This window comes from Oncorhynchus mykiss, chromosome 19, assembly GCF_057628025.1.
Source record: "Oncorhynchus mykiss isolate SJ-2025 chromosome 19, ASM5762802v1, whole genome shotgun sequence".
Taxonomy (NCBI): Eukaryota; Metazoa; Chordata; class Actinopteri; order Salmoniformes; family Salmonidae; genus Oncorhynchus; species Oncorhynchus mykiss.
The window spans coordinates 27,547,582-27,565,054 of record NC_143040.1 but is presented as its reverse complement, the minus strand read 5'-3'; the positions used below and the strand labels follow the sequence as shown (position 1 = coordinate 27,565,054).

Sequence of the window (17,473 nt, the reverse complement as noted above, 5' to 3'; positions counted from 1 at the left end):
TTGTGAAAACCCCCTACTCCTCCACACACCCCACCAGGAGAGGCAAACCCCTATTGCAAAATCAGAGAAAATTGAAGCCCTTTTCCCTTCTCCCATCTTACAGGGAGTGGTTACTGCCAAAAGTTCACCCTGTTAAGCTGAGAAAGTATATGGTAATGGTTGTTGTATGTGAGTGGTTCTATCAATTGTCACAATACCAAACCCTGCATGTTTCTCCCCTGTAGTTTGATCTATATATGCAGAACCGTCAATGAAAAGCTCCAAGTCAGCATCAGTCAGGGCAGTGTCAGAGAGGTCAGGCTGGTGCACCTAAGCAAGAACAGTGGGCTCCAATGTCAATAAAGAATGGGATAGTTCTTCCATGTACCCGAAGTTTGATTATTGGGTCCTTTTTCCCATCTTCGAATATGTACTGTGGACACTGGAGGAAATGATCTGGGCCTCTTCATTGCTGATCGTTAGGAAAAAAAGGAACTGTTGGTGTTCTGATTTCCTTGTGGCCAGACACATCCTCTTCCCTCTCTCTGTGGACTAATTCACCCACGTCCTCCTTGGTGTCCAGGACCAGGCTGGTAACCTCCTTGGTTGCCTGATGATGGGAAGGTCCTCCAAAGGCTTGGGGTTGCTGCTGATATCCACCTTGTTATTGGTATCTTCCTCTGAAATTTCCTCTCCCTCTTCGGTTCCCTCCAGGTGTTGTAGCCCATCCTTGATATTGAGGATTTTGTGGTCATTGGTTCCTCATGTGTCCAAATTGTCCACACCCCCAGCATTGCATAGGTGGCATTCTGGGTGATGGTGGGCCCCATGGTTGTGGGTTCCCATAGGTCTGAGGGGGAAATTGTACATAAGGCACTATGGGCTGTGGTTAAAGCGCAGGTCCACTTGGGGGCGATGTAGGAGCAGGAGTGTTCATCGTCACCATGTCAGGCTCACCACTCAGTTTGTCATATTGTCTCCTGTTTTCCTCAGAATTGTCATCCTGTAGTTCCCTCAGTTGTTTTTGGTGTTCGCAGACTTTATGCCTTAAGTCTTTCCATTGTTCTTCGAAAACCCAGTATTCTTTTATTCATTCCAAACTTTGTTCTTCCATCATAATATGACATATTATGTCTGGCAGTTCTCACTGGTTTTTATGAGATCTTTTTCTTACTGCCTGTTTCCCAGTCCTTCTCCGGATCCCAGGGTCCACTACTGCCCTTATCTGAACTGCTGGCCTTGTGTCTTCCTGTCTTTGTCTTTGCCTGGGTTTCCTAGAGGGGTTGACGAGGACCCTGGGGACCCGAATTCCACAATTCGCCAATTACTGAATCTTTTTATTCCATCTCGTTCTATTCTCTTTTTTCATTTTGTAGACTCTTCTCCTTTTTCATCTTCTTTCATTAGTTTCCCCTTAATAATTACCTTTGTACCAGTAGCTATTGAAGGGTATAAACCTCTCACTTCCACAGCTCCTTCTTTATCTTCATAAGCTGGGGGAGCTGTAGGGTGAAGGGGCCCACATCCTGGGTCTCTCTTTTTCCCTCGTTCCGCCACCCATTGACTCCTCAACTGTTTCAACTGACTTTGAGCATCAAACGTCTGTCCCTCAGTCCGAATTAGTCCCAATCTAGTGGCTGACAGTGTGGTAACCTTATTACTCTTCTTCTTACTGGTTTGCCTTCCCTTGACTATGTCACTTATCACATCACACTTAGTCTTATCAAATGTTCCTGTGACCAGATATCTGTACTTTTCTTCTTTGTTTGTCCATCTATTCCATTTGCAAAACACCCAGTCCAGGTCGGTTTTCAAGTAGGGATATTTGTCCTGTAAATATTCCCTGTCTTAGGAGTGGTTGAAAAACAAGTTTTTTAATTACTCCAACCTAAGTGTATGTAAACTTCAGACTTCAACTGTATATCCATTCACTGTTATCAAATACACTCAAATCATACAACAATTGTCCCTCATCAAATCTATAATTCCACCAATTATACATATATCAAAACAAAGCAATGCCTTCCCTCAGGTAAGAACACCATTGTCAGAAGGTGAGAGTAGCTGGTGCATGAAGTCAGGCGCAGGAGAGCAAAATAGGTGCGTGACGTACTTTAATCAAAAAATAAAGGCACAAGGTAAACAAATACACTTGACCAAAACCAACGGTAAATATTACGCACGGGTGAACACAGCAGCCAGTTGAAAAACCTGTCAGTCATCATAACCGAACTGAACATAGAAATAATCACACACAACAAACATGGGGGAAACAGAGGGTTAAATACATGAACATGTAATTGGATAATGAAAACCTAGTGTGTAGAAAATAAAGACCAAAACCAATGGAAAATGAAAGATGGATCAGCGATGGCTAGAAGACCGGTGACGTAGAACGCCGAACGTTGCCCGTACAAAGAGAGGGACCGACCTCGGCGGAAGACGTGACAACCATACATAAATCCAGTGTCATCCCTCAGGTAAGAACACCGTACATAAAACCAGTGTCTTCCCTCAGGTAAGAACACCGTACATAAAACCAGTGTCTTCCCTCAGGTAAGAACACCGTACATAAAACCAGTGTCTTCCCTCAGGTAAGAACACCGTACATAAAACCAGTGTCATCCCTCAGGTAAGAACACCATACATAAAACCAGTGTCTTCCCTCAGGTATGAACACCATACATAAAACCAGTGTCTTCCCTCAGGTAAGAACACCATACATAAAACCAGTGTCTTCCCTCAGGTAAGAACACCATACATAAAACCAGTGTCTTCCCTCAGGTAAGAACACCGTACATAAAACCAGTGTCATCCCTCAGGTAAGAACACCGTACATAAAACCAGTGTCTTCCCTCAGGTAAGAACACTGTACATGAAACCAGTGTCTTCCCTCAGGTAAGAACACCGTACATAAAACCAGTGTCATCCCTCAGGTAAGAACACCGTACATAAAACCAGTGTCATCCCTCAGGTAAGAACACCGTACATAAAACCAGTGTCATCCCTCAGGTAAGAACACCGTACATAAAACCAGTGTCTTCCCTCAGGTAAGAACACCGTACATAAAACCAGTGTCATTCCTCAGGTAAGAACACCGTACATAAAACCAGTGTCTTCCCTCAGGTAAGAACACTGTACATAAAACCAGTGTCTTCCCTCAGGTAAGAACACCGTACATAAAACCAGTGTCATCCCTCAGGTAAGAACACCGTACATAAAACCAGTGTCATCCCTCAGGTAAGAACACCGTACATAAAACCAGTGTCATCCCTCAGGTAAGAACACCGTACATAAAACCAGTGTCTTCCCTCAGGTAAGAACACCGTACATAAAACCAGTGTCATTCCTCAGGTAAGAACACCGTACATAAAACCAGTGTCATTCCTCAGGTAAGAACACCATACATAAAACCAGTGTCATCCCTCAGGTAAGAACACCGTACATAAAACCAGTGTCATTCCTCAGGTAAGAACACCATACATAAAACCAGTGTCATTCCTCAGGTAAGAACACCATACATAAAACCAGTGTCATTCCTCAGGTAAGAACACCATACATAAAACCAGTGTCATCCCTCAGGTAAGAACACCATACATAAAACCAGTGTCATTCCTCAGGTAAGAACACCATACATAAAACCAGTGTCATTCCTCAGGTAAGAACGCCATGCGCATATAACACTTTTTCAATCACTTGTCACCCAGTACCTCAGTACTGACTTGGTTCATCCTAATCTACAACCAAGTTCCTCACACAAGGTTCCATTAGACCCTCAAGAATGTCTAACTATTACACCTGGGGTTCTGTGTCATTTATAACATATACATCCTATATGGGCGTGTACATAAATGTAGGTATCGACTGTTCCTGTAATTACCAACCCCACGAGGGAGGTGCCACTTACATACTGGAATGAGTCATCAACCACACGGTGCTTTGTCTCATTTCAGACTTCTGGTTTAACAGGCGTCTGCTTACCTTATAATTAGATGCGCTGCACAGTGGGATGAAGATCATCCAGACACGGTGGTCACTCACTCCTGGCGAGCTCGCCAAATGTTGGCTGGTCCTTTGCATGGGGTGATGTAAGTTTCCTTTAACAATCAGTCTTCCAGATAGATGACACAGACACAGGAACCTTGGTGTAAAACCTTTTTAGTAATAAAATGCAATTACAGACAGAGATTCACAGTAGTCTATAGAAAAGATCTGTGTGGCGAAACAGGAGACCACACTCTTTATACAACCTACCGTCAATCGTATCTCAACATTGTTTCATTGGATCGGATACAAAGTATCTAAGATGAGAAAAACATGTCTAGACTCTGGTTTCTCACCCTACTATCTCGGCCTTGAGGCTGTGTGACTGTCTGCAGGTGCAGAAAACTCTCAGCCTGAGAACTAAGGCAGTACATCTCCATTTAACCAGTACTTTTCCATCATTGTGCATTGCAAGCATACAAAGGTTACCACGTATACAGTAATCATGGCAACTTGTTGAGTGCTTATGCTGTTTGATTTGGTTGCATTTTGTCCCCATTAAAATGAATGGTCAATCATGTATTGTGTGATTTTGGAGTCACTTTAAGTGTAAATAAGAATGGAATATGTTTCTAAACACTTCTACATTCATTTGGAGGCTACCACGACCCATTTATTTCTCACGTAATGTAAGTCATCTTTTCCCTGTAGGCCTGACAGAGGTCCAGGATCAGAAAAAACAAAAAGGCCTGGTTTTTCGTCACCCATAAACTGCTGCTGCTCCAATACAGGTAGGAGGTGAGAGGGTGAACGGATGGTGAACTGGACAGTCAGTCATTCATTCTGTACTATGAGTCTAGTCAATCTATCATCGATAGAATTGAACAGGTCGCAATGGTGGGTAGTGCATGGGGCTTTGGTGACAAAAACGGATAGCACTGTCATAGACTGCATCCAGTTTGTTGACTAGAGTGTTGGAGGCTATTTTATAGATGACATCACCGAAGTCGAGGATCGGTAGGATGGTCAGTTTTACGAGGATATGTTTGGCAGCATGAGTGAAGGATGCTTTGTTGTGATATAGGAAGCCAATTCTAGATTTAATATTGGACGCTATGTCCTCCTGGGGATCTGCCTTTTTACTGAAGTTGCTGGGAAATGACTGACCACACAGCTCTTAGCTCCCTCAGTAGATTCCTACTGGAGAACTTATTTGTATTGCTTTTAATCTTTTTAAATGTATTTATCTTATTAACACTTTGTTCTAGCTAGCTATTTGTGTAGGTAGCTATCAAGTGAGTCTGGAAGGAGAGTTTACAGTCTAACCAGACACCTAGGTATTTGTAGTTGTCCACGTATTCTAAGTCAGAGCCGTCCAGAGTAGTGATGCTGGACGGGCGAGCAGGTGTGGAGAGGGATCGGTTGAAAAGCATGCATTTAGTTTTACTTGCATTTAAGAGTTGTATGGTATTGAAGCTCGTCTGGAGGTTAGTTAACACAGTGTCCAAAGAAGGGCCAGAGGTATGCAGAATTGGGGGAGTGGTGCGCGATGTGCCCATCTACGGAGCCTGACCAGTAGACCGCTCCGTCTGCCCCTTCTGCGCGCCGTTGTTTTGGGTTGCAGGCTGCGATCCGATCCATTGTCCTACGTGGTGGGCCAAACAGAGGACCCGCTTCGGGAAAGTCGTATTCATGGTCGTAATGTTGGTGAGTTGACGTTGCTCTAATATCCATTAGTTCAGCCCGACTGTATGTAATAAAACCTAAGAGTTCCTGGGGTAACAATGTAAGAAATAACACATAAAAAAATGAAATACTGCATAGTTTCCTAGGAACGCGAAGCGAGGCAGCCATCTCTGTCGGCGCCGGAAGTATCAAGCAAACAGCTCTGGTGATTACACGAATCAGCTAGGGAGCCAGCTAGCTAACTTTAGCTAGCTAGCTAACAGTACACTTTAGCTTAAGACATATAGCTAGCAAGCAAGGTAAACAATGAACCTAGCAAGGTAAACAAAGTTCACAGACGTCACATAACGTTAGCTAATGAGCCAGCCAGCTAGCATTAGCTAGTTAAAAAACAATGAACACAGTGCCATATCATGTCGTTACTACCCTGCATGAATACGGCTCTGGGATACGAATAATAACGTTAGCTAGGGAGCCAGCTAGCTAACGTTAGGTAGCTAGCTAACAGTACACTTTAGCTTGAAATTAATCAGAAATGAACACAGACTGACGAGCTCAAATAGACAGAACACTTCTTTATGGCATACCAATCCGAGCTCATCTCTTGGCATGTCCAGCCCACTCATTATCTCAGCCAATCATGGCTAGTGGGAAGGTTGCTCTCTTTTTCTGTGGCTTAACCAACAAGGTTCGTAATTTAACAATTTTATTCGTATTTACAGATGGCATACAAGTTTGTTATTAAGGCACACAAAAGTTCACATTTTTGAGAAGGCATTTCTGCCAAAAAACATACAGTTGAAGTCTGAAGTTTACATACACTTAGGTTGGAGTCATTAAAACTCGTTTTTCAACCACTCCACAAATTTCTTGTTAACAAACTATTGTTTTGCCAAGTCCGTTAGGATATCTACTGTGTGCATGACACAAGTAATTTTTCCAACAATAGTTTACAGACTGATTATTTCACTTATAATTCACTGTATCACAATTCCAATTACAGAAGTTTACATACACTAAGTGTGTATGAAAATGATGTCATGGCTACAGAAGCTTCTGATAGGCTATTTGACATCATTTGAGTCAATTGGAGGTGTACTTGTGGATGTATTTTTTTAGGCCTACCTTCAAACTCAGTACCTCTTTGCTTAACATAATGGGAAAATCAAAAGAAATTAGCCAAGACCTCAGAAAAAATGGGTAGACCTCCACAAATCTGAATCATCCATGGGGGCAATTTCCAAATGCCTGAAGGTACCACGTACAAACAATAGTACGCAAGTACAAACACCATAGGACGACGCAGTCGTCATTCCTCTCAGGAAGGAGACACGTTCTGTCTCCAAGAGATGAACATACTATGGTGTGAAAAGTGCAAATCAATCTCAGAACAACAGCAAAGGACCTTGTGAAGATGCTGGAGGAAACAGGTACACAAGTATCTATATACACAGTAAAAGGAGTCCTATATCGACATAACCTGAAAGGCCGCTCAGCAAGGAAGAAGCCACTGCTCCAAAACCGCTATAAAAAAGCCAGACTAGGGTTTGGAACTGCACATGGGGACAAAGATCATACTTTTTGGAGAAATGTCCTCTGGTCTAATGAAACTGTTTGGCCATAATGACCATCGTTATGTTTGGAGGAAAAATGGGGAGGCTTGCAGGCCAAAGAACACCATCCCAACTGTGAAGCACAGGGGTGGCAGCATCATGTTGTGGGGGTGCTTTTCTGCAGGAGGGACTGGTGCACTTCACAAAATGGATGGCATCATCAGAAAGGGGAATTATGTGGATATATTGAAGCAACATCTCAAGACATCAGTTAAAGTTTGGTCGCAAATGGGTCTTCCAAATGGACAATGACCCCAAGCATACTTCCAAAGTTGTGGCAAAATGGCTTAAGGACAACAAAGTCAAGGTATTGGAGTGGCCATCACAAAGCCCTGACCTCAATCCTATAGCAAATTTGTGGCAGAACTGAAAAAGAGTGTGCGAGCAGGGAGGCCTACAAACCTGACTCAGTTACACCAGCTCTGTCAGGAGGAATAGGCCAAAATTCACCAAACTTATTGTGGGAAGGTTGTGGAAGGCTACCCAAAATGTTTGACCCATGTTAAACAATTTCAAGGCAATGCTACCAAATACTAATTCAGTGTATGTAAACTTCTGACCCACTGGGAATGTGATGGAAGAAATACAAGCTGAAATAAACAATTATCTTTACTATTACTCTGACATTTCACATTCTTAAAATAAAGTGATGATCCAGCTGACCTAAGTGAGGGAATTTTTACTAGGATTAAATGTCAGAAATTGTGAAAAACAGAGTTTAAATGTATTTGGCTAAGGTGTACAGTATGTACATTTCCGACTTCAACTGTATATACATACATACATACACATATATATATTTATTATATATATATATTTCCTTTATTACCGTACCACCCCTCCCCCAATGGGAGCAAACTAGTGAACAACAACGCTTAGGCCTGTATTTCCAGCTTATACGTGCTACATACATTTTATGGATACAGTTTATTTTACCATAGTTTTATTTTGTTTGTTTTTAACTCTTGTCCTTCCTCTACCCTCAACCTCGCTCATATATTTATGATGTCCATCCGATTTGATTTCCATTTGCCAATTCTTTCCAACTGTAAAAGTTCCTAACCAAAAAACGTTTTACGGGCAAAGTATGTTTTACATTGGTTATCTTGTTGTTATTAGTTCCAACCTTCAGCTCCATTCAACTTCTTCTGTGGGGTCATATTAGTGTTACATCAGACAAGTCCCGTGACACTTGTGGGGGTTGGAAGCAAAACGGAGAACACCATCATGTTCGTCAGTCTCATCTTTCTATAATTTAGGCCATATTTGTTTTGTAGGCCTAACCCTTTGGCCGCTACAGACATTTTCGTGAGAAGACCAATTTCTGGGATTCGGAAGGCCAACATCAGCAGATGCGGTGGATTGAGACACAGCCCATGCAAAAAACTAATATCTTGCTTAAACCGATGGATTTTAATGAGGATTTCTTTATCATGCTAATTCGATGTCAGCGGTTGTGTCATAGAATTATTGTAATCAAAAGGAGAGACTTTTACATTTCATAAAAACAAGTCAACTTTATAATTTAATTACTGCAGTAATGGAGCTTGTCAACGAGCCCCCCCCTAGGTAATTTGTTGAGAGCCCAACCATCAGGACTAAGCCACAGCATTTTATAGAAAAGTCTGTCCTCCTGGATGTTCATGACAAATCACAGCTGAGATCATTAATACAAAGGCACATTGTGCTCTCATGCAACAGACATCAAGATTTACATGTTCACATATCTGTCTCTAGTTAATTTACTGCTTGCTTGAACAAAAATACTAATGCAACCTAGAATACTAACATAACCTTGTAATTTCTGTTCTGACAGAAATTGTCCGACGAGTTGACATTTTTGGCACTTCGGAGTCAAGAAGTGCGGCTGGGGTCCGTACTCTGCGCCCGCTATGAGTTCGTGTCACAACGTGAGAAGGGTGGCAACTCTAGGTCGGAGTCCTCTTCAGCCTCCCCTCCGTAGAAATTGTCTTGTTTTTAAGAATGTTGTCAGAATCATATTGTGGACCACCAGCATGAAACCACTAGAGAGTGATATCAAAATGTTATGAACAGGAAATAACAAATACATATGTTATTAACTGACAGCTATAGCGCTTTCCCGTTGGTAATCCTAAAAAACAGAAATGAGTTATGGTTCGTTCAGCCATTCCTATCGGGAAAGCATAGGCTTTTGGGATAAATGCTGATATTAAGGTCTGAGGTTATTTAACACAGGCTTAGGAGATATTATACGTTTTGTTCTAGGAGATAATATCAGTCAGTTAATGGGACCTTCATTAATTATGAAGCCTTTATGTGCTTTGATTGATTACATAAATGCTTAAAAAAATCCAAATTGATGTTAGATAATGACCATTATCTCATAGAACAAAGTATAAGACGACACTGGGCAATTGTGCACCACCCTATGGTACTCTTAATCACGGCCATATATTATACAGCCTGGATACTATTGTTGCACTGAGATGCAGTGCGTTAGATCACTGCGCCACCTGGGAGCCTGAATGCCTGTGTTAACCACAGATATTACTTTCGGTGTTTTTACAAAAACGAATCGAACCATGGCTGTGTTAGTGCCTACAAAGAGACACCATTCGTTCGCCATTCTAAGAACCACCTCAGTGTATTGAAAGGCGAATGTGTAGCCAAAAACTACAAAGACCACATGGTAGTGTTACACAAGACGCTGTCTGATGATGCTGCTTTGACAAAAAAAAGCCACACCCCTCAATAGTTACCACGGCCACAAACACCTCTATTTCTGCAATATTCATACAATCTTATTTTAAACCTTAAATTAAGACCCAAAATAAATGTTTTGTTTTCATGAATCTTTACCATAGCCAATTCTGACTCTGTGGCAACTAGTGGAAACCCCTAAATCATACGGAAAAGGAACGCTATCGAGTGAGTTGAATAGCTTCATGTTTATAGTATTTGCTATAAACGTTATTATCGTTTAAATTAATCTGAAAGCCATTACATTGATCGATTTAAATGCATGATGGCTTTGTTCATTCACAACAAATGTATATATTTTCAAGAAACATGCCACTCTGTCGTGGCGGTTTTGCAGCAGTTAGCTAGCTAGCGTTATTAGCGTTTGATGACAGTCGGTAGAAAAAAGGCAATATCTGTCATTCTTGCCACTTTGATTATTTTCTCATTGCAGGGACATCGTTTTCTGTTTAGTGAGCTAGTTAGATGCATGTCATTACTTAATAATTAATACCATATGCTTATTTCCATTCGCCTTAACGAGATACTGACAGTTAGCTAACCCCCTTTCGTCTGTGCTTACCGGTAACTTTGCTGCTTTTTTAACTAACGTTACACGATCTTACTATCAGAGCCAAAATGTGCCAGTCTAAGATCTGAATTAAAATGTAGTTGAATGACAGTTTGCAATACATTTTCTTCAGATTTGTTCTCCTTCAAAGCAGTGAATGGTGGGGTTGTGAGGACCTGGACTACAAGGAAGGCACAGAGGACAGGCTGGGAAGCACTGAAACAACCATCATGCTCAGGAACTGCACTGTCAGTGTTAAGGACATTACTGCAAGGCTGTTAAGTGCTCACTCAATAGCTGATGTCTTATAGTGACTGCCCTTATCCCCTACTTTTCAACTTCCCTTCATAGGGCACGAGTCGACACGCTAACAAATGCAGTAAGAGTAAAATATTTTTTACCCACAAACAGACACTCTTGAATTGCAAACCATGGTGGATAACCGCTACGCTACGGCCCTGGTCATTGGCTCTGTTCTGAGTCTGCTGGCCACAGTCTATCTCTCCGTTGCCGTGGGAACACAGCACTGGTACCAGTACCGAAGTCCGCCCGGCAACCATGAGGCCAGCAACGCTTCGGAGCTGCGCGAGGACTTCATCAACGGGGAGTTTGATGAAAAGGCTTACAGCGACACTCTGTTCCGCCTCAATGGCACACTGGGCCTGTGGTGGAGGTGTGTGCAGGCGCCCGGCCAGTCGCACTGGTTCAAAGAGCCTGGTAAGAACCTACACACACTAGAGCGGGTCACCGAACACGACTAAGTTGCATTGATTTAAAGCGTCTGCTAAATGGCATATATTATATTATGTTGAATATATGTAAATATATTATATATATATTACAGCATTCATTGCAGGTGTTGGTACGGAAAGGGTGTGCTGGATACACAGGTGCACCAGTTATACAGCTCTGTGCCCATCAGTGTTATACACCATGCTAATATTGAATTATAAAGCAAAGCCTCCTTTTTTCTGATACCCACACAGGAGCAACACTGGGTTTGCTATTAGTATAAATATTTGGTGCTTACTGCCAATGAGTTTGGGGTTCAATATGATCGCAGGTTGTCGACAATGCAGCTTTTTAAAGGCAATTTCTGATGGGGAGGACATCTGCAGTGTTTAACCGTGAATGTGAACATGTGAACATTGCCTTTAAAAGCTGCAATGTCGACAACCCACATCAGATTGAATGTCTGTCTCTTGTTCTCTCAGATCCTAAGATGGTGACACAGTGTGTGAGCTTTACTCTGCCTCAGCAGTTTTTACCCAAGTACAAAGAACCGGGGAATCACAACACTGGGGAGGACCTGCTTCGGACATGTGAGTCTTGCCTTGCAGCCACACACACACACACATAGATACAGTGCCTTTAGAAAGTATTCAGACCCCTTGACTTTTTCCAAATGTTGTTACGTTACAGCCATATTCTAAAATGTAAAAAATTCAATAAAAAATCCTTAGCAATCTACACACAATACCCAATAATAACAAAGCAAAAAAGGTATTTTGAATTTCTTGCAAATGTATTAAAATAAAAAACAGATACCATATTTGCATAAGAATTCAGACCCTTTGCTACGAGACTTGAAATTGAGCTCAGGTGCATCCTGTTTCCATTGATCATCCTTGAGATGTTTCTACAACTTGATTGGAGTCCACCTGTGGTAAATTCAATTGATTGGGCATGATTTGGAAAGGCACACACCTGCCTATATAACTCAGCACCCCCTATCCACATCGACGGCACAGTAGTGGAGAAGGTGGAAAGTTTTAAGTTCCTCGGTGTACACATCACAGACATGCTGAAATGGTCCACCCAATACAGACATTGTGGTGAAGAAGGCGCAACAGCTTGTCACCTAAATTTGGCTCCTCACCTAAATCCCTCACAAACGTTTACAGATGCACAATTGAGAGCATCCTGTTGGGCTGTATCACTAGGGTTGCAAAGGGCCCGGAAACTTTCCAAGGGAAGTTAAGCCCGAGAATTTGATGAATTTAGCTTACATTCAGGGAAGTTTGGGGAGGTGCATCTGTGACATTAGTGGTTTTCAAACAGCAAGGCTCAGATCAACATGATGGCAGTGTCAACATAGCCACTATTGTTTATGCATATTTTTTTTTCTTTATAAATGTTTAAATAAACTTTTCTAAACCCCCATATCACACTCACAAACAGAAAACATAGGCTTAACGTTAACAATTCATTAGTTGGAGAGGTCTCAGATATCACTTTGATTTGAAACCCCTGTTCTGCAGTTGCACCTCTGCCGACTTCACTCCTGGACTTTCGTCTACAGTCGGTTGCTTGAACCTTACCACTCAAACCCAATCTGTGTGGCCCGCCGGATTCAGAAGCTTGAAAACCCTGTTCGATTTTTAAAATTTTATTTTTAATTAAGAGAGAAAAAAACAAACTAAACATTTGTGTTTTTCAAACAGGTTTGTTAATGATTTTACTTCAGTTTACGGGGGAAAAAATCCTGATTTTAGTTTTTTTTCTTCATTTACTGTAATAACCTTGGTTCAAACAAAGCTTATGATTTATAGAAATGAGGTTTGGAAATGTGGTAATTTCCACTGTTGTTTCTTATTGTTACTGACAATCATGTGACCTCTTCTCTTTCCCTTTCTCTCTAAGGGCAAACATACACAGAGACACACACAGCCAGGCATTCATAATAAATTCATAATAAGCATTATAAAGCTCTTTCTTCAGATATTGTTTATCCGTCCTACGAAACAAACAAAAAAAACTTTATTTGTACTGCACTTTTCTGACATTTCTAAGTTGCTTTCTCTGTGTCTGAGCAGACCTGTGGAGGTGCCAGTTCCTGCTGCCTCTGGTGTCCCTAGCCTTTGTTATCCTCAGCGGACTCATCGGCGTTTGCGCCTGCCTCTGCCGCAGCATCACCCCCACCCTGGGCGTTGGAGTGCTCCACCTGCTGGCAGGTTTGAGAACTGCATGGATAATCACAGTGCCTCTCAACTCCCTTAAAACTTCTTGTGACTCTCAAACCCGGGTCCGGAAGCGTAATCATCGCCTGACACTAATTAGCATAACGCAACGGACATAAATCTTCCTAGAAAATCTTTCTATTCATGAAAATCACAAGTGAAATATATTGGAACACAGCTTAGCCTTTTGTTAATCACCCTGTCATCTCAGATTTTCAAAATATGCTTTACAGCCAACGCTAGACAAGCATTTGTGTAAGTGTATCATAGACTAGCATAGCATTATGCCTTGCTAGCAGCAGGCAACCTTGTCACGAATATCAGAAAAGCAATCAAATTAAATCGTTTACCTTTGATGAACTTTGGGTGTTTTCACTCACGAGACTCCCAGGTAGATAGCCAAAGTTCATTTTTTCCCAGAAGATAATTTTTTGTAGGCGAAATAGCTCCTTTTGTTCTTCACGTTTGGCTGAGAAATCGCCCGGAAATTGCGGTCACCACAACGCCGAAAAATATTCAAAATGAGCTCCATAATATCGACAGAAACATGGCAAACGTTGTTTAGAATCAATCCTCAAGGTGTTTTTCTAATATCTATTCGATAATATATCAGTCGGGACAATTCGTTTTTCAGTAGGACCGATTGGAGTAATGGCTACCTCTGTATTTTACGCGAGAATCTCTCTCGGAGCCACGTAGGAATACGTAGAAAGCGTAAGCTCGTTGATGGCACATTCACAGCTCAATAGGGACTCATTGGAACGCAGCGCTTTCAAAACCTGGGGCACTTCCGGATTGGATTTTTCTAAGGCTTTCGCCTGCAACATCAGTTCTGTTATACTCACAGACAATATCTTTACAGTTTTGGAAACGTTAGTGTTTTCTATCCAAAGCGATCAATTATATGCATATTCTAGCATCTTGTCCTGACAAAATATCCCGTTTAAAACGGGAATGTTTTTTTTCCAAAAATGAAAATACTGCCCCCTAGTACAAAGGTACCCTCCCACCACACACGAACACAAACTTTACACCCAACAACATGTAAAGGTATGAATGAAAGCTAAGTCATTAATGATTCATGCCGCCTACCACATCTCGATTTCTCTCAATGAAATTCAATGGTGCTTTATTGGCATGAAATACACATGAACATTTTGCCAAAGCAGAAGGGTTTTCAATGAAGTAAAATAAAATAAACAATAAAGTTGCATTCATTGTTGTCTTTCCCATCCAGGTCTGTGTTCCCTGGGCACAGTGTGCTGCTTCCTGGCTGGCATGGACCTCCTCCACAGGGTCTCGGTGCTTCCCGACGGTGTGGACGGCTCCCTGGGCTGGTCCCTGTACCTGGCCCTCATCTCCTCGCCACTGGAGATGATGGCGGCCGCCCTCTTCCTGTGGGCCGCCCGTAGCCACCGCCAGAACTACACCCGCATGACGGCCTACCGGGTGGCCTAAACAGACTGGGTTTCTTTTATACGTCAGGGTTGCACTCAGTAAGAGCATAACGTTTTGAAATGGAAGACGTGGAGTGTTTCCAGTAACATGCAGACTCCAATTTGTAGAAGGTGAGATTGTTTCTATGAAATGGCTACGTTTCTAAACATTTTACAAACGGCATGTTTAGCTGAATGTGACCCTAAGCTAATCCTAAATGGCAGTCTACATAACAATGATCTATACTCCTGAGGGGTATCCTACGAAGCAGGTTTGAGTAATTAGCAAGGTGACTTTGGTCAACTCCGAGTTCAATTCGGGGCACCAGTCATACGACAGTGGCTCACCTTTTAGCCAAGTACATTTCTATGGCAACGAATCCATCAGAACTAACCTGCTCCGGGGCAGGCTAACTTGCAGCTAACTCCACTTACCCTGAATAAAATTATTGAGTCGTGAGTTGAGGACCAATGAAATCCGATACCTCTCGAACAAAGATTGCGTCGTCATCCCTTTCCTTTGAGGAAGACGAATGATTCAATATAAAAAAAAATATATATATATATTTTAATTTGATCAAGCGTTTGTTTGTGTAAAAAAAAATATTTACACATTTAGTAACGACAGAATGCATTTTAAGCGTCACTCGATGTAACACTTTTGTATAATTTAATAAATAAATAAATATTGATAGGAGTGGGTAGAAAGTGCTTGTGCATTGATAAGCACATTGGAAAGCACACAAAGTCAACATTCATGAGAATTTATAAAATAAAGACGGTTGGTTCATTTTGGAAAACCCTGAGTAGTTTTAGCTTGCTTCCTAGGATACTCTTCTGCTCTTGAAAGGCCTATGTGTGTTTGCGTCTGTTAACCGTCCTGTTTGTAAGTAGAATCTGGGTCACGTTCAGAGGGTTGCAACATACTGAAACCTTGCAAATAGAAATGTGATCATTAGAGCTGACGTTTCTTACTCGTCATGTCAGAGTATCTGAAGGCTCCATAACGTTGTGCCCCACTGAACACAACTCAAGTGATTTAGTGCTGGGCTTGGGACAAAAGTCTGCACACTGGCCTCGCCAGGACGAGGCATGAAGAGCACAGGGTAGCCCAGTGATTCACTCTGTAACAACTACGCCTTTACATTCTCGTCGTCATGACAATCTTCCCCATTACTATACCTGATTGACAGATCTTAGGGTGACTAAACCTTCGACACCTTAACTCCACCCCACGGGGGTGGCCTAAACAATCTCTCCACCTTAAGCACAACTGTTTGACAGCTCACACTAGCCAATCTAACCTCAAACGAGACATCGCCTGTATAAACATATCCTAAGAGCTTCTCACTGTCGTAGAGGCAAGTGTTTAATTTGATTTTACTTTTCAGATGAATTTGTCCCCAGCAGCACGTACTGTATGTGTATAATGTTTAACAACACCTGTGGTTGATTATGAGAAGGTGAAGTGCGTTTGTTTTTCTTGAAACCTGTTTGTGGGTGAATCTTTTAACGAGGCTTTTTTTAAATTCAAGTTAACAGCGATTGGAGTCATATTTTTGCCTTTGCTTCTGTTGCCATCTCTACCATTTATGAATGAACGCTTTTTGCAATCCTAGCCTTTTTTTTCTAGGTTTTCCTAAACTAAATGGTTTGTTGCTTTTGAAGTTTTGTATTATGTTATCTATAGAGCGTTGTAGTGACTTTTGACCCCGTTTGCCTACATTTCCCTTTTTTTATTTCCGCTGATGAGAATGTTCAGTTTAATTTTGTGTCATATGTTGATTGAATGTAACCACTTCTTTCCCATTATCATCCATATTTATTGACATTTATTTGAATGTAAAGACATGTTTTCCTGGGTTGTTTTGACGCCACTGTAGCTAACCTGTGTTTTGATTTTCCTCTTGATGCTCGTGATATTTTTTTGGTTATGTTGAAGTAAATGTAGCTCCAGTACTTAGCTTTTCTGAAGCCTACAGTGTTTGAAGCCAGCTTGAAACTACCAATGACAAGACAACTGGCACTAACTCCCAAGTACACTTGGTAAATGAGCACTCAACAGATAATGTTTACTGGGACACCATTTTATGAAGGGTGTCTAAATGTGTTGAAACAACTTGTGGCTTTTGTAAGCGTTTTTATGTGACTATACCTAAAGCACACTGCATACCTGTTTCCATAAGAATAAAGTTCACCTATGCTTACCTCCTGTCTGAGTGTTAATATTGTATGTGTGTGGGAGTGTCTTTTAGATCATTAAATGGTGTTATGTTACACACATCTCAAGTTCAGGAGGAAAGACCACACCTGAAACCAATTTACTTCATTCGCCAATCAATGGATGTATATATTCGTGATCTTCTGTAGCATTTCGCATCCCTTCACCACCCCCGTCTTCTCCCCTCTCTGCTCTTCTTGTTTTTTTTCCCCAGGATACATTAACTCTGCACCAAGAAGAAGATGCCTCCGGGACTCCCCCCCCCAAACACTCAGTCTTCATCTGACGATACCTTGACGACC

The 17,473-nt window shown here is 41.7% G+C and overlaps 1 protein-coding gene across 3 annotated transcripts; it reads left to right on the top strand.

Moving 5' to 3' along the window:
- The first annotated feature begins 9,952 nt into the window (after window positions 1-9,952).
- On the top strand, window positions 9,953-17,157 carry LOC110497471 (claudin domain-containing protein 1). 3 transcript variants are annotated; one of them, XM_036954406.2, is made up of 5 exons: window positions 9,953-10,172; window positions 10,706-11,271; window positions 11,769-11,876; window positions 13,371-13,508; window positions 14,752-17,157. In XM_036954406.2, the coding sequence occupies exons 2-5, from the start codon at window positions 10,986-10,988 to the stop codon at window positions 14,970-14,972; spliced, it is 753 nt and encodes a 250-aa protein (XP_036810301.1). In that variant the 5' UTR covers window positions 9,953-10,172; window positions 10,706-10,985; the 3' UTR covers window positions 14,973-17,157. The 3 variants fall into 3 exon arrangements, with proteins under 3 accessions (XP_036810301.1, XP_021429268.2, XP_021429267.2); XM_021573593.3 differs by having other exon boundaries at window positions 9,954-10,172; window positions 10,709-11,271; XM_021573592.3 differs by having other exon boundaries at window positions 9,957-10,172; window positions 10,688-11,271.
- The last annotated feature ends 316 nt before the right edge of the window (window positions 17,158-17,473 follow it).